The 14848-nt window shown below is 42.6% G+C and overlaps 1 protein-coding gene across 2 annotated transcripts in view; it reads left to right on the forward strand.

Annotated features, from left to right (window-relative positions):
• The first annotated feature begins 1874 nt into the window (after positions 1 to 1874).
• The window catches only part of Golm2 (golgi membrane protein 2), a 69273-nt gene continuing 56299 nt past the window's right edge, over positions 1875 to 14848 (forward strand). The window contains exon 1 of one of the 2 annotated variants that reach the window (XM_039105461.2): positions 1875 to 2558. In XM_039105461.2, the coding sequence (XP_038961389.1) occupies positions 2232 to 2558 (327 nt within the window). In that variant the 5' untranslated portion in view covers positions 1875 to 2231. The remainder of the gene's footprint in view (positions 2559 to 14848) is intronic. The other variant, NM_001271283.2, reaches the window with a different exon arrangement.

Here is a 14848-nt window from a genome sequence, read left to right on the forward strand (position 1 = left end):
TATGATGTAGGTCTGTCAGAATCCCATTTTAAAAATACAACATCCTTAACAACCTTTTAAGAAGTTGATATCACTTAATGGATTTTTCAACTACTGGCTGAGATAATACATTAGTAGGATAAATGGTTAAGATATCCAGCTTGGGGACCTGAGAGAGGGCTCAGTAGGAACAGGTACCTGCCGCCATGCTGGATAATCTTGAGTTCGATCCCTAGGACCCACATGGGAGAAGGGAACACACTCTTGCAAGTTGTCTTCTGACCTCCACACACGTCCATGGCACGCATGTCCCCCCTCCAATAAGTGTGTGTAATAATTATTTTAAATCCCTTTTTGACCTGGCTCCCTTTTGTCAAGGCTCCTTGGTTGAAATGTGAGAGCGGAGATGACTTCTCAGATCTTCTAAAATCAGAGCTCAACATTTTGAGACAAGGACTTTGTATGAAGCAGCAAGCTTCTGCCTCAACCTCCCAAATGCCGGGATTGCAGACACAGCCAACCTTCAACTTTGATGTGAACCAAATAGTAACAATTCTGGTATGTTTTTGTTGTCATTTGTAGAGTATAAAAAGAGAAACAGCTCTGTGAAGGTACACTATTTTTTGGAAGCAGATAAGCTTTACTATTGAAATGCACAGGAACATGGAACAATTTTTCATTGTTGAAAACCCTTCATGTTTCGAAGTTTATCAGCCGGTTTGAATAAACACGTTTAAGTTTGTGTTCCTGAGTGCTTATGCACACGGAAGCTCTTGACTGGAGTCAAGGCTTGGAAACCAGGCTGCTAACACATCTCAATCCCAGAGTTTCCTAAAGCTTAGGTTCTTTCGCTGCATTGTTTGGGCACCACTGTTTTTGGGCTAATGTCAACTGTTCTGTTTTTCCCACCTTGTTGGCACAAACAAGAACAAGCAGAAAACCTTTCTAGACATCCCTCTCAGGTTCTTGACTGGAGTCTGAAAAATAAAATCCATCTTCTGGTTACACCGGTGAAAACCACTAACTTTTTACTGTTTGTTTAAACAAATAAAAAGGCACGCAGAAAGAACAAGCAGGGGATTCTCTGTAGCATTGAAAACAACAGTAAACGTGGAACACCTGCTACGAAGCAGAGTAATAGTGTTAAGAGTTCCGTTACTTGGCTTTAAGCCCAGTTCAGAAGATAGAGGACTTTGAAGTTTCTGAATATCTTTGTTTCCTGGTTTTCTCATCTGTAAAAGTGTTGTTGGGATAGGAGGGATGTAAAACTAGGCGTGCAGAAACAACTTGTAAGGGCTGCTATTGCTAATTCGGAATGTGTCAGCCGTCAGTAACGGCGCATTAGCTGCCATTCACTGAGGGCAGCTTCTGGGCTTTCTCTTCAGCTAAGTCGAGGAAAAAGCAGCAGAGCGTTTTAAAATCAGAGCACCGCATTCTGGAATTCTTCCTGTCCGTGACAGCAGTAACCTTGGAAACCAGGCTGCTAACACATCTCAATCCCAGAGTTTCCTAAAGCTTAGGTTCTCTCGCTGCATTGTCTGGGCACCGCTGTTTTGTGGGCTAATGTCAACTGTTCTGTTTTTCCCACCTCGTTGGCACAAACAAGAACAAGCAGAAAACCTTTCTAGACATCCCTCTCAGGTTCCATCTCACCTAGAACCTTCCTTACTTGTTAACGGTCTCAGAATTCGTCCTGACAGAAGAAACTCGCCAAGGGGCCAGCTTAAAGCAGGACCTCCCTAAACCTGGCCTCAGGGGTCACACCCAGGTGACCGCAGCAGGCACACCCAACCCAGGTACGCAGCGCGACCCCGACCCCGCGACCCAGCCTCCAGAGAACCCTCGCGAGACAGCACCGCAAGGGGACGAGAAGAAGCCCACTATCTCGCGAGAAGAGGGGGCGTCGGCGGAAACGAGCAAATGCCCCCCTGGGCGCCCCGGCCCCAGCCGGTGGGCGTGGACCGAGGAAACCCGCCCCCTTCCGGCTCGCGTCCCCGCCCCCAGCCTTGAGGCATCGGTCGCTGGGTACCAGCGCCGGCTTCTCCCGCTTCCCTGCGGCGAGCGCCGGCTGGCCTTCGATTCTTGGAGGGGGCGCGGCGGGGGCGCAGAGGGGGCGGGGAAGACCCGCGACGCCCCGCCCCCATCCGCGCTCCGGCGGCTCGGCCCGTCCCTTGGGGACCGGGTCCCGAGGCCGCTCGGAGAGCAATCCGGCGCTGCCCGCAGGTGTCGGCGGCGGCTGAGCCACCGGCCTCATGGTGGGTTTCGGGGCCAACCGGCGGGCGGGCCGCCTGCCGTCCTTCGTGCTGGTGGTGCTGCTGGTAGTCATCGTTGTCCTTGCCTTCAACTACTGGAGCATCTCCTCCCGCCACGTTCTGCTTCAAGAGGAGGTGGCCGAGCTGCAGGGCCAGGTCCAGCGCACCGAGGTGGCCCGTGGGCGCCTGGAGAAGCGCAATTCGGACCTTTTACTCTTGGTGGACACGCATAAGAAACAGATCGACCAGAAGGAGGCCGACTACGGCCGCCTCAGCAGCCGGCTGCAGGCTAGGGAAGGCCTGGGGAAGAGATGCGAGGATGACAAGGTAAGGTCGAGCCCTTTCCTCGGCCCTCCTAGAGTTTTTCTTTTCACCCCTGGCGTAAGGTATTAGTATTAGCCCGCCGGGGGTTGCTTTATGCCTTCTGCATGGTAGCCCTGGAAGCTCCCCAGTTCCGCAGCCCCCTAGCAATCCTGTTTGTTGTCAGACTTTCCCGGTATCAGCGCCACATTGCTCCATTCGCTGACTGTAAGTTCTGGTTCTCTAGAGTGGCCTATGTGTAGATACCACCTTTCCCCCAAGCTCAGCTGCTGAGCTGGCAGTGGTAATCATCTGGCCTATGTGGCCGCCTTCCGTTCCCAGGCGCACAGGCAGCCAGGTGTATGGTATGGGCATTGTCTCATCCTCATTCTGTGCAGACTGATCAATATTAATTTCTTTATTTCAGAACGGGGCCTTCTTCCCTTTTGGTGCTCAACATATATTTGTCAACAATATGGCTTTTTAAGAAATCTCCATACATTGATGTGTTTTGCTAAGTAGATTTTTAAAAAAACAAGTGATTTTTGTGTTGAAGTGTGATAGATGAGTCTGGAACCGTATATGAGCCACACTTGTGACTTGGGCACTGTTAATCCATTATCTTCTCAATTTGAATTGTTAATGAAATTAGCTGAAATGGTTGAATCTAAAAATAAGTTCTTAGGAACAGAATCTTAGGTCTGTCATTATAATTCTTGAAAGAAAATAAAATTGTGTATATGCTTAAGTAGCTCTTAGGGCTACTGCTTAATGCAGATAGAAAATACAAATTTTTAAATTTAAAAATCTTAAGACTGGACTTTTATCATGCCCTACTTAATAGGATCTGTTTTCACCATTTTATTGACAGTTTATAACTTAGGCAACTTCAGTTGGCATATCAGAATTCCAAAGACTAATAAATAGGCACGATAGTAGATGACTTCTACACTCTTTCTTTTTTTCTTTTTTTTTCAGAGCTGGGGACCGAACTCAGGGCCTTGTGCTTGCTAGGCAAGCTATATACCACTGAGCTAAATCCCCAACCCCGACTTCTACACTCTTAAATCTTTTAAGGTTCAATGTCTTCTTTATCATGCGTGTGTGTGTGTGTGTGTGTGTGTGTGTGTGTGTGTTTATGTTTATGTGTGTGTGTGTTTATGTGTGTGTGTTTATGTGTGTGTGTTTATGTGTGTGTGTGCATGTGTGTGTGTGTGCATGTGTGTGTGTGTGTGCATGCACACGCATTTGTGGAGAGCAGAGGACAGCTTTCTGGAGTCAGTTCTCTCTTTCCATCCTGTGGAACTGACTTCAGGTGATCATCTCGGCAGCAGGTGCTTTTAGCTGCTGAGCCGTGTTGCTGGCCCTTAAGTGAAATGTTGTTTGTGTGTGTGCTCACTCTAGTGCACGTGTGGATATCAGAGGACAACTTGTAGCAGTTGGTTTTCTTCTCCTACCACGTTGGTCCTGGGGATGGAACTCAAGTTCTATGAGATTTTAATGAGCTTCCAACCTTCCTACTCTCATTGGCTTCTACCTTCATACTTTGTGAAAACTGAGTCTCTCACTTGTTTCTTGTACCCTTTTCTTTTTTTTTTTTTTTTAATTATTTATTATGTATACATCATACAGCTTTCTGCCTGCATGTATGTCTTTGCAGGCCAGAAGAGGTCATTGGATCCCATTACAGATGGTTGTGAGCCACCATGTGGTTGCTGGGAATTGAACTCAGGACCTCTGGAAGAGCAGACAGTGCTCTTAACCCCTGAGCCATCTCTCCAGCCCTTGTACCCTTTTCTTTATACAGTATGCACATTCTCTTGAGAGGGCTAGAGGTCAGCAGACTTATGCACCTTCTATACACTGAACTGTATAACGTGGAAAACACTTGGATACAGTAGGTAGAAACCCATGAGAGTTTGGAGCATTAAAAGGTCTTCAAGATGGACTCTTTTGAGCTACCACTCTCCACCTTCTGGTTGTGGCTCAAAAAGTGAGCTCTCAGATGTTTCTTTGCTCTGTCATTTGATGGACTTTGACCCTGTAAAACTATGAAGTATTTTAGTTTTCTCTTGCCCTGTCAGAACACCCTGACCAAGGCAAGTTACAGAAGAAAGCATTTTATTTGTGGCTTAAATTTTTATTATTTTATGTGTATGGGTTGTTTGTCTGAGTGTTTTTATTTGTGCAGTAGATAAGTATCTGGTTCCTGAGGAGGCCAGAGGCTTTGGATTGCCCTGGAACTTGAGTTACAGGTGGTTTTGAGCCACCATGTGGGTGCTGGGAATTGAAGCCAAGTCTTCCTCACAGAGGAACACTGGGGATGACATAACTCCTTTGAAACCTCAAAGCTCTCTCCCAGTGACACACCTCCTTCTACAAGGCCACACCTCCTACTCCTTCCTAAACATTTGCACCAACTGGAGCCTATCAGGGCCATTCTTATTCAAGCCACCTCATAGATATAAGAATCTCAGCTATGGAACAAGGAAGGTGATAATTTCCTTCTTCCAGTTCATTGTGCCATTTATGTCATTTCCAGGATATGAGTAAGAAACAGTGTTCTCATCACTGTCCATGAAAGTGAGAAATCAGACCCATTTCTCTAGATTCTCTCAAACTTATTATATTTTATTCTGTCTGTAAAGGATTTTTTGGAGATGTATATTAGTTTGCCAGGGCAGGCATAACAGCACCACAAAACTAGATATAGAACTTTATTTCTTCACAGCCCTGGAGGCTTGGAGTTCCAGATCAAGGTACAGGAAAGGTTTGGGTTTCTCTGACTGCTCATCTTGGCTGCAGATGGCTGCCTTCTTGCTGCTCTGTCCTGCCATTGTATTGGCTGATGTATGCATCCCCAGTGCCTTATCTTTTTAGATTCTGGGCACTTTGGATTGTGGCCCCTCTTGTATATGACTGTTCAAGTGAAACAAGTATCTTTAGAAGCTTACCTGTGCCTGCTTGGAAAAGATCCTCCTGCTGGGCTTGCCACACTGTTTCCTTCCCCTACTTTTGTGATGAGCAGGATCACAAAATCTACACCCGAGTGGTCAGCCACTGCATACCAGCGATCCTAAGCAAGTCTGCTCTAATTGCTCAAGGTTGCAGGGAGGATCTAGAGTGTAGAGGCTGGTGAAGTCTAAGGGCGGAGAGCTTCATCTGTGTGGCTGTGGGAAAGCTTCATTCCTTCTGGGTAAAGGCCTTCTGGTAGGTGCTTTGGTCAGAGAAGGAGAGCACTCACACTCCTGTAAGTAACCCTTTACCCCTGTGCTATAAGGAAATCCAATAAGCTTGTTGGTTTCCCGGGGGTAGATGTTTCTTGGGATTTTCCCCCAGGGATGTATTTTAGCACAAGCCCTACACTAATAGCTTTATTTAATCACTGCTTTAAACTCCAAATATGGCTATATTTTGAGATCCCAGAGGTTGAAGCCTCAACATGTGAGTTTGAGTAGTACAGTTCACCCTGTATCTTGGAGGAATCAATCATATACACAATGTAGTCTTCTTTTTTCCTTCTTTCTACCAAAAAACCTGTTTGTTACATACACTGTACTTTTCTTTTTCTTTCTGTAGTAGACAAGAGTCTCACTGTGTCCCAAGACTGGTTCCAAGTGCTGGTATTCATGTGTGTGCCCTCACTCTGTTACTGTGTCCCATGCACTGCAGCAAATGGTCCAGCTCAAGCCCTTGATTAGGGGAAGGAGCTGTTTGAGTGTAGACAATATGTTCCTCAAAGCTATTCTTCTGTATAAATACACAGATGCAAAGGTCCATCTTTTGAAGCTAGGTGTTGTGGCATAGGCTTGTACTCACAGCATGGGGAGATGGAGGCCAGAGTGTCATGAGTTCAAGGTCAACCTGGGTTACATAATGGAACCCTATCTTGAAAAAAGAAAAAACATTCAATTTTGATGTTTGAAGCTGAGCAATAAATGACTTTTCTCTTAACTGCCTTAATCCTGACTGAGAATATATTAAAAAGAATATATAAAGTATGTAAAAAAATTATAAATAAATAGCCATTGTGTGATATACATATATATATACACACATACACATATATCTATATCTATCTATCTATCTATCTATCTATCTATCTATCTATCTATCTATCTATCTATCTTCACATTCTTTCCTTTTAACCAGGGCTCTTTCCTCCTGTCTCACTAAATTCCCATTGCTGGCTGTGGTCACACTCTGCTGTACCTGTCTCTGGAACTCAGTTGAGTTGCTGGTGAAGAAAAACATCACACAATCTTAGTTTAGAATCAACAGGTAACACAATCACTGCTCACAGAACCTAACATCCTAATTTTGTAAACTAATCCATGCTATAAATCCTCAAGTGGTGGATCGCCACTTAAATCAACAGCCTCTGTTTCCTACATTCTGGCTACCCTCCTTGCTCCCACCATCCAAAAAGAAGTCTCCTTCTCCTGCCTTCCCTCTTCCTCTCTCTGACCCAGAAGTCCTGTGTACTCAGCCAGTGATTGGTCTCTTGTAATGTTTGTTTGTTAGGGGAAGATCCTACTACATATCACCCTTTCTGTTCAATAACAACAAACCCCTTTTCTTTCAAATATAAACTGAGTATAGCTATTACCATTTTGTAATTTACCAAGTATAAGATACACCTAACATCCAGTCTATCGTTTTTGTCAATTAAATACAATTTTCTGTTATCTATCCTAACTTTTAAAAGGCTTATAATTCCATATCTGTTACAGTCTGGTTTAGCTTGTACACTATCTGAAAACCATCCTCTCAAATCTATACCGTCTTTCTAAACAGCCTAGGTTGGCTATGAGACCATAACTAGTTTCAGTCCCGTCAGAAACCCGAGAATGACTAATATTATCTGAGGATATAGGAAGCCTAACACAGCTTCCAGAACTGAGACAAACTGTAGCGACAGCTGCCTACCTATACAGCCCCAGTATGTCAGGAAGTTGGAGCATCAGTCTTCAACCTTCTGGCCCAGGATCATCTGACAAACCTTTGAAACAGGAAAATTAAGGACTAGCATATTCTGTGTCTGTAGAACCAAGCTGTCCTATCCTGTCACTAGTGTCCTCTCATGAGCAGTACAGGTCTGTAGATGAGCTGAGGCAGTTCTTGCATAGCAGCTATATTGCCACAACTGGAGCAGCACCATCACTGCTCAATGTCTTCTTTGAATCCAAGAAAGGGGAGCTGCTGGGAGCAGATATGTCTCAACCACAAATGAACAGATAACACTAAATGTCATATTCTGTGGATTTCTGACGTTTCTGAAAACTGTAAAGTGTGGATGCTTTTATTATATCTTTCGCACAACAAATAGCTTTATTTGAATAAAGAAAGGAGAATGGGAAATATATTTTTCCTTCAGAAGTTATCTTCACTATGTGTACACCACAGCATATAGGTATTTCACACACACACACACACACACACACACACACACACACACTCTTTGTGTGTGTGAATAAAAGCCTTGGAACACAACAGCTCCTCACTTAGGTCTGGGCAGTCGGGTGCCCTTTGCCACACCACGTTGCACCTTTGCTATGCTACTTGGCGTCAGTATAAATCAGACAAATTACTTCTCTGTGCTTCAGTTGTCCTCATCTGTAAAAGGAGGATGATAATCTTTCTTACTCTCTGGAAGTTTAAATGAACAAATTCATTAAAATTCTTAAAACAGAGCTAGAGAGATGGTTCGTTGATTAAAAGCACTGGCTGCTTTTCTAGAGGACATGAGTTTGATTCCCAGAACCCATGTGGTGCCCACAGCGATCTGTAACTCCTGTTCCACAGGATCTAAAGCCTGGCTTCCACAGGCATGAGACACATACATGGCACACAGGCATATATGCAGACAAAACTTTTTATATATAAAATAAATGAATCTTAAAAAGAAAATCTTAAATAGCATTGTAGCTATTATTCCTTTTCTGCTCCTTGTGACTGACTGCCTTCTCTCCAGGATGGAGCTCTATTTGTATTCCTGCCCAAGATCCGGTTCGAGCTCCAGCCTACTGTTTGACTTTTTCTTTCCTTCCCCATTTCCTGGTCCATTTTCAATTAACTTTAGTTGGTTCCTCCATAATTGTCTTCCCTGACTCTCTGGAGCCTGGCGGTTTTTCAGTACTTTAAGACCCAGCCTTCCATCATTCTAAATGCTTCTATTACTTGTGCTTTTCCTCTGACTCACCTGCCAAAATCTGGCTACTTTATAACTGTGATTTAATTGCTACTTCATGTAACTCAAAATCATGAAAAATTGGTACCTTCACTCTGAGCTTCCTATCCTACTTATTAGTCCTGTACATGGCATGTAACCATTAATAAAAACAGGTTAGGAGTTTGGGCTTTACCTTTAAGCCGTTCTCCCTTATAAACAAGCTTGAGCATCCTTCAACCTTGCCTTCAGAGTGGCTCTATCAATCACTTCATGAAGTCAGAATGGTGTTTAATCCTTTAAACTTCTGTGTTGTATCCCCAACCACCTGTGTCTTCCATTAGCTCCTGATCTAGAGTGTTCCAGACTGGTGGTTCTGCTGAGTTCTGTCTCCATTTACCTTTCTATGTTATATAATTGATTGTGTGTCTTTCTTCTTCCTTGACTCATCCTCTTGCTTTTTTGTCTTCCCCTCTTTAATCCACCTTCTGATCCATCTGTATTCACTCTGTAGTTCCTAGGACTTCTTATCTAGATTATGCTTTTCCTTTTGTAGGTGTAATTTTCCTTATTACTTGAGCTACACTAGCTTATTTGTTTAGGTAATAGCTTCCAATGTGTTAACCTCTTCTCAACATTGGAAGTTCCCTGTGGACAGGCTGCTTTAAATTTCTGGTGGTGTTTCTGATGGTGCTTGCTGTTGATTATATGTTAAGAGTTCATTTGTGGGGCTGGAGAGATGGCTCAGTAGTTAAGATTACTAACTGCTCTTCCGGAGGTCCTGAGTTCAATTCCCAGCAACCACCTGGCAGCTCACAACCATCTGCAATGGGATGTGATGCCCTCTTCTGGTGTGTTGGAAGGCAATGACAGTGAACTCATATTTTTTTTTAAAGTTCATTTGTGTATCTCTCATATACCTCTTTTACAAATTCTATTAAAGATTTAATCCCTATTATTACGAATGTCACTTTTGGAAATGGGTGTAGGTTTTGACATTTCTAGGAGCCACAGTCTCACAGCAAACTCTTGTTCCTCTAGCTCTTAAAATCTTTTTGGTCTCTCTTCTGCAATGGTGTCTTAGCCTTAGGTGGAGGAATCATGTTAGATGTGTCCCTTGGGACTGAGCTCCACAGCACCACATTTTGATTGGCTGTGCAGTTTCTTTTTTTTTCTTTGTATGGTCCTTAGGAAGGATGAATACTCCCCTTAATCTGTGGTTATAAGGACAAATACTTAGAGTATAGTTAGGGATTATGATGGTTTAGTAAAGTAGTGATTTTAAGTTCTCCTTCAAGGTCTACAACTTCACTAGTCTTGGGTAGTTGACTAGATTTCCATTACCAGACACGATTTCCCTCTCATTGAATAGGTCATTAGTCCAATTAGCGAATTCTTGGTTACTGGCAAGGTATGTGTACCACTACTGTGAACTTCATAGGGTTCTGGTGGTTGATGTGGTTCATGGGATTGTTGGTTTCTTCCCTCCTTTGGAAGCTTAACATCGTGCCTTCTTGGTGCCGTGAAAGCTAGTACTCAGGAAGGAATTTTCAGGTCCATTCTAGCTCAGGAGCCTCTGGGCCCTGTGCCTGGAGCAATAGGGACTTACCTTCCACCTCTTGGGGTGTAGCCATGGGCAATAACAAGAGCCTAGAACCTTTTGGAGTCTCTTGGACAACCTTGGTCAACAACTTGAGACAGTGCTTCTTGTACCTGGATTTGGAGTTTTTGTTAAATGGTCTTTGGCTCTTGGATGGAACATTGTAAAAACAGATAGGACAATTTCATTAAACTATATGTATATTTATACACCTACTTATGTGTGCCAGAGTATTTTTAGGTAGACAGTTAATAAATGATTTCTTATGACTTTTTCAGATATCCTTTCTGTCCTTATCTCTCCCCCCCTAATTAGAGCCCTCCTCCTTCAGATCATTTATACTCTGCTATACTTCCTCTCTTGAGCTCCCTCCAACACCCCCCACATTGGTTCCCTTTTTACTTTTTTGGTTTCTTTAGCTACTCCAAGATATGTACTCATGTCTCAATATTTGGAGCTAGGAGCCTCAGATGAGAGAGAACTTGGAACTGTTGTATTTCTGGGTCTGGGTTACTTAACTCAATATGATGTTTTTCTGTTTCCGTTTACCTGGCTAGATCTCTTTTTGATGTGTCCCCCCTCCCCCACTTTAGCTTGAAAAGAAACTTTTAAAAAGTTTTAGTATTTATTTTTTAATTTGTTGTTCTTTTCATTTATATGTTTGAGTGTTTTGCTGCACACATGTCTGCATATCACATATGTCTGCTATCCAATGGGCCCGGAAGGCAGTGTTGCATCTCCTGGGTCTGGAGTTCCAGATGGTTGCGAGCTGCCATTTGGGTGCTAGGGATCAAACCTGGTTCCTCTGGAAGAACAGTCAGTGCTCTTAAAAATACTTTGTTGAGCGTTTTTGCATTTATGTTCATCAGAGAGATTAATCTATAATTTTCTTTTTCTGTTGGATCTTTGTGGTTATCAAAGTAATGCTGACTTTATTAAAATAATTTAACAATATTACTTTCTTTTCTTCTTTAAGGAATAATTTGAGGAATGTAGCTGTTCTTTGGAGGTCTAGTAGAAGTCTCTGTTGTCTTCATCTGGTTCTGTTACATTGCAGATGTGCACTATTCCTGGTTTGGACTACATTTTTCTTTTTTCCCAAATATATACTCTTGAGTTTGCATGGGGAGGATGTCTAGCAGAATGTTTGTGTAGTGTGTGTGTGTGTGTGTGTGTGTGTGTGTGCGCGCGTGCGCGTGCGCGTGCGTGCGTTTCAGTTGAAGTTGTAAGGGGTCCAACCCAGGTCCTTGCACATGTAGGCAAGCATGCTACTACTGAGCCGTATCCCCAGCAGAAGCCCTGAGTTTGGTCCTTAGCACTGCAAAAAACAAAACCAATGCCAATCTGGTAGGGAGAAGGCAACTGGGAGAGGTTGAGCAACAGGTGCCATGTTAGATAACAGGATGAAAAAATTCTAATGTTCTCTTGCACTGTTGACTGACTGCAGGTAATAGTAATGCATTGTATGCTCTAAGATAATGGTAAAGATTTTAAGTGTTTTTCCAGCAAGAAATGAAAAGCACTTGAGGTGATACATTAATTACTCTGCTTTGACCAATGTACACTGTATATGTGTATCAAAACATCACATTGTGCCCTGTAAGTTTGTATGAGTGGTATATCAAAATAAAATAGAAAACTAAAAACCTGACTGTTGTAAACACAAATTTGGCACTATAAATTATGTGTGGACTCAGTAAATATTTGGTGACTGATTATAGTTTGCTCTGGTTCTAGAATGAAAGCATGTGTAAATATGTGCTGGGCCACCCAACACAGATTACCCACTTATCTGAATACAATCTCTGGAAGATATGATCAGAATATTGTTTTGTTTCCTTCATGTTTTTCTCCTACACACTCTCCTGTATTAGTTAATTTTGAGATGGAGTCTTGCTATGATGCCCAGGCCTGTTTTAAAATCTTGTTCAAGCAGTCCGTCTGTCTTAGCCTCCCATGTAGCTGGGACCTTAGGTAAGTGTTCCCATGGCTGGTTTTTATTTTAAAACCCCAAGTTTATCTTTGTTTCAATTTAATATTTAATGAAGAGAAGAAAGGGATTAACTTCATGGAGTATAATGAAAACATTTTTGGTCATTTTATATATTGCTGTCAGAAATAGTTTTAACTACTTTTTCTTTTAGATTTATTTTTATGTGCATGAATATTTTGCCTGCATATATATATATATATATATATATATATATATATATATATGCGCGCTGTGCTTGTGCCTGGTGCCTGCAGAGGTAAAAAGAGAGTGTTGGATCCCCTGGAGTTGGAGTTACCAATGGTTGTGAGCTACCATGTTGGGTGCTGGGAACCAAACTCGGGTCCTCTACAAGAATAAATAGTGCTCTTAACCACTGAGCTATTTCTATTGCCTCAAGGACTTGTTTTGTAAACTGATATGAAGAAATAAAGTCTTACATTGATTAAGATGCTTTATGATGTTTAAATGTGTCTCAGCACTCTAGAGGCAGAGGCAGGCAGATCTCTGAGACCAGGCTAGCCTGGTCTACAAAATGAGTTCCAGGGCATCCAGGGCTACTGTTATTGGGTCACCAGAGAATACTGCTCTGACACATTTAAGCCAATAGAAAGTCTTATTAGTGGGCCAGAGACTAAACTGGGTGGTTGGGATCCCAGTGTAGCCTGAGCCTATCTTAGAGTGGGCTTTTAAGTACAAAAGTCATGTCCTGGGTTGATATATGTCAGTTAACAAGAACAGTTAGCCAGAAGCAGAACTACAGAAACCCAAAAGAAAGGCTAGTATATTTAGAGACTTTTCCGTAACTAGGTCTTTGATGGATTAGGCCTGTGTTTAGGTGGTGCTGTGTATATGCTGAGCTTTATAACCTGAATGATACCTCCACCATGGAGTCAGTTGTGAAGGGTCTTAGGGTCTACTAAGATCTGAGGTCCTGTTACACTATACAGAGAAGCCCTCACTGGGAGGGGAAAAGTGTGTATTACTGTTTTGTTTTCTTGTATGTCTATGTACCACATATGTGCAAAGCCTTCAAAGATCAGAATAGGCTCGTAACGTCCCTTACAACTGGAGTTCCAGAAGGTTACAAGTCACCATGTAGGTGCTGATAATTGAATCCAGATCCTTTGGAAGAATAGCCAAAGCTCTTAACCACCTCTTCAGCCCCCTCCCACTTTGTTGCTGTCCTTGTTCTCCTTCTCCTTAAGTGAAGAGAGGCTTTACCTCAGCTCCTGGTTCCGGGGAGACTAGGGTATTGTGGTGGGCAAAGCACGGTGGCTAGAGAGGCTCCCTTTGTTCATTTTTATATTTGCCATTGTTGTTACTGAACTGTCATTCTTTATGTATTCTAGGTGTCAAGATCAATCAGAATTGTTCCTCTATTTTGTGGGTTATGTTTTCAGTCTGTCACTAGTGTTCTTTGAAGTTTTGAATGTTGATGAGGTTCAGTTTTATCTATTTGTTCTTTAGTTGTCTCTGCTTTTTTTTAATTACCAAAAGAAAATGGATATTATTAAAATAGGAATCTAGACTCACTAGCTCACAAAAAAATCATAATTTAAAATCTTATAGATTATGACCTCAAAGTACACAAAGCATAATCTAAAAAATAAAAAATTTTATTTATAGTAATTCTCATCTCAAACAATTAATTGACAATTGATTAAAAAATTATTAAGGCTCTTAAGATTTAAACAGCATGGGTTGGAGAGATGGCTCATTGGTTAAGAGCACTGACTGTTCTTCCAGAGGTCCCACCATGATGATAATGGACTAAACCTCTGTAACTGTAAGTCAGCCCCAGTTAAATGCTTTCCTCTATAAGAGTTGCCCTGGTCACTGGTGTCTCCTCACAGCAGCAGTAGAAACCCGAGTGTGCTACATGTAGAACTACTTGTGGGAGGTAGTTCTCTCCTTCCACTATGTGGTTTTCTGGGATCATACTTAGATTGTCAGGCTGGAGGAGAACTGCTTATGCTCCTAACCACCTCATTGACCCATAGTTAATACTCTGTTTTGTTGAGACAGACAGGGTCTCTCTATGTAACTCTGCTATCTTGGAACTCACTCTGTAGAACAGTCTGGCCTCAAACTCAGAGATTCGTCTGCCTCCTGAGTGCTGGGATTAAAGGTTTACACTGCCATTTCCAGCTCATAGTTGATACTCTCGAAAGCGATAAGCCACATGAAGATCATTAACTATAAATTTGGAGTGAAGGATTGAAGTAATTAGAAGATAATCCAAAATGTACTTCTTTGTAGTATAATTAACTCAGAGCTATTAAAGAGTTGAAGATTGGTTGCGTGTGCCTCCATTTGCCTTTAATCCCAGCACTTGGGAGGTGGAGGCAAGTGGATGTTTGACACTGGCCTGGTGTATTTAATGAGCTCCAGGCCAGCCACAGGTATGCAGTAAGACCCTGTCTCAAAACACCCCCCCAAAACCCCAAAACCAACCAAACAAAGGGTAGAGCTAACAAATGCTAAAGCTTCAGGTTATAAACCAGGACACACAATCAGTTAATGCTGCTGTCACAGGCAGTGGTTGTTAGAGCATA

This window comes from Rattus norvegicus, chromosome 3 (genome assembly GCF_036323735.1).
Source record: "Rattus norvegicus strain BN/NHsdMcwi chromosome 3, GRCr8, whole genome shotgun sequence".
NCBI classification, from domain to species: domain Eukaryota; kingdom Metazoa; phylum Chordata; class Mammalia; order Rodentia; family Muridae; genus Rattus; species Rattus norvegicus.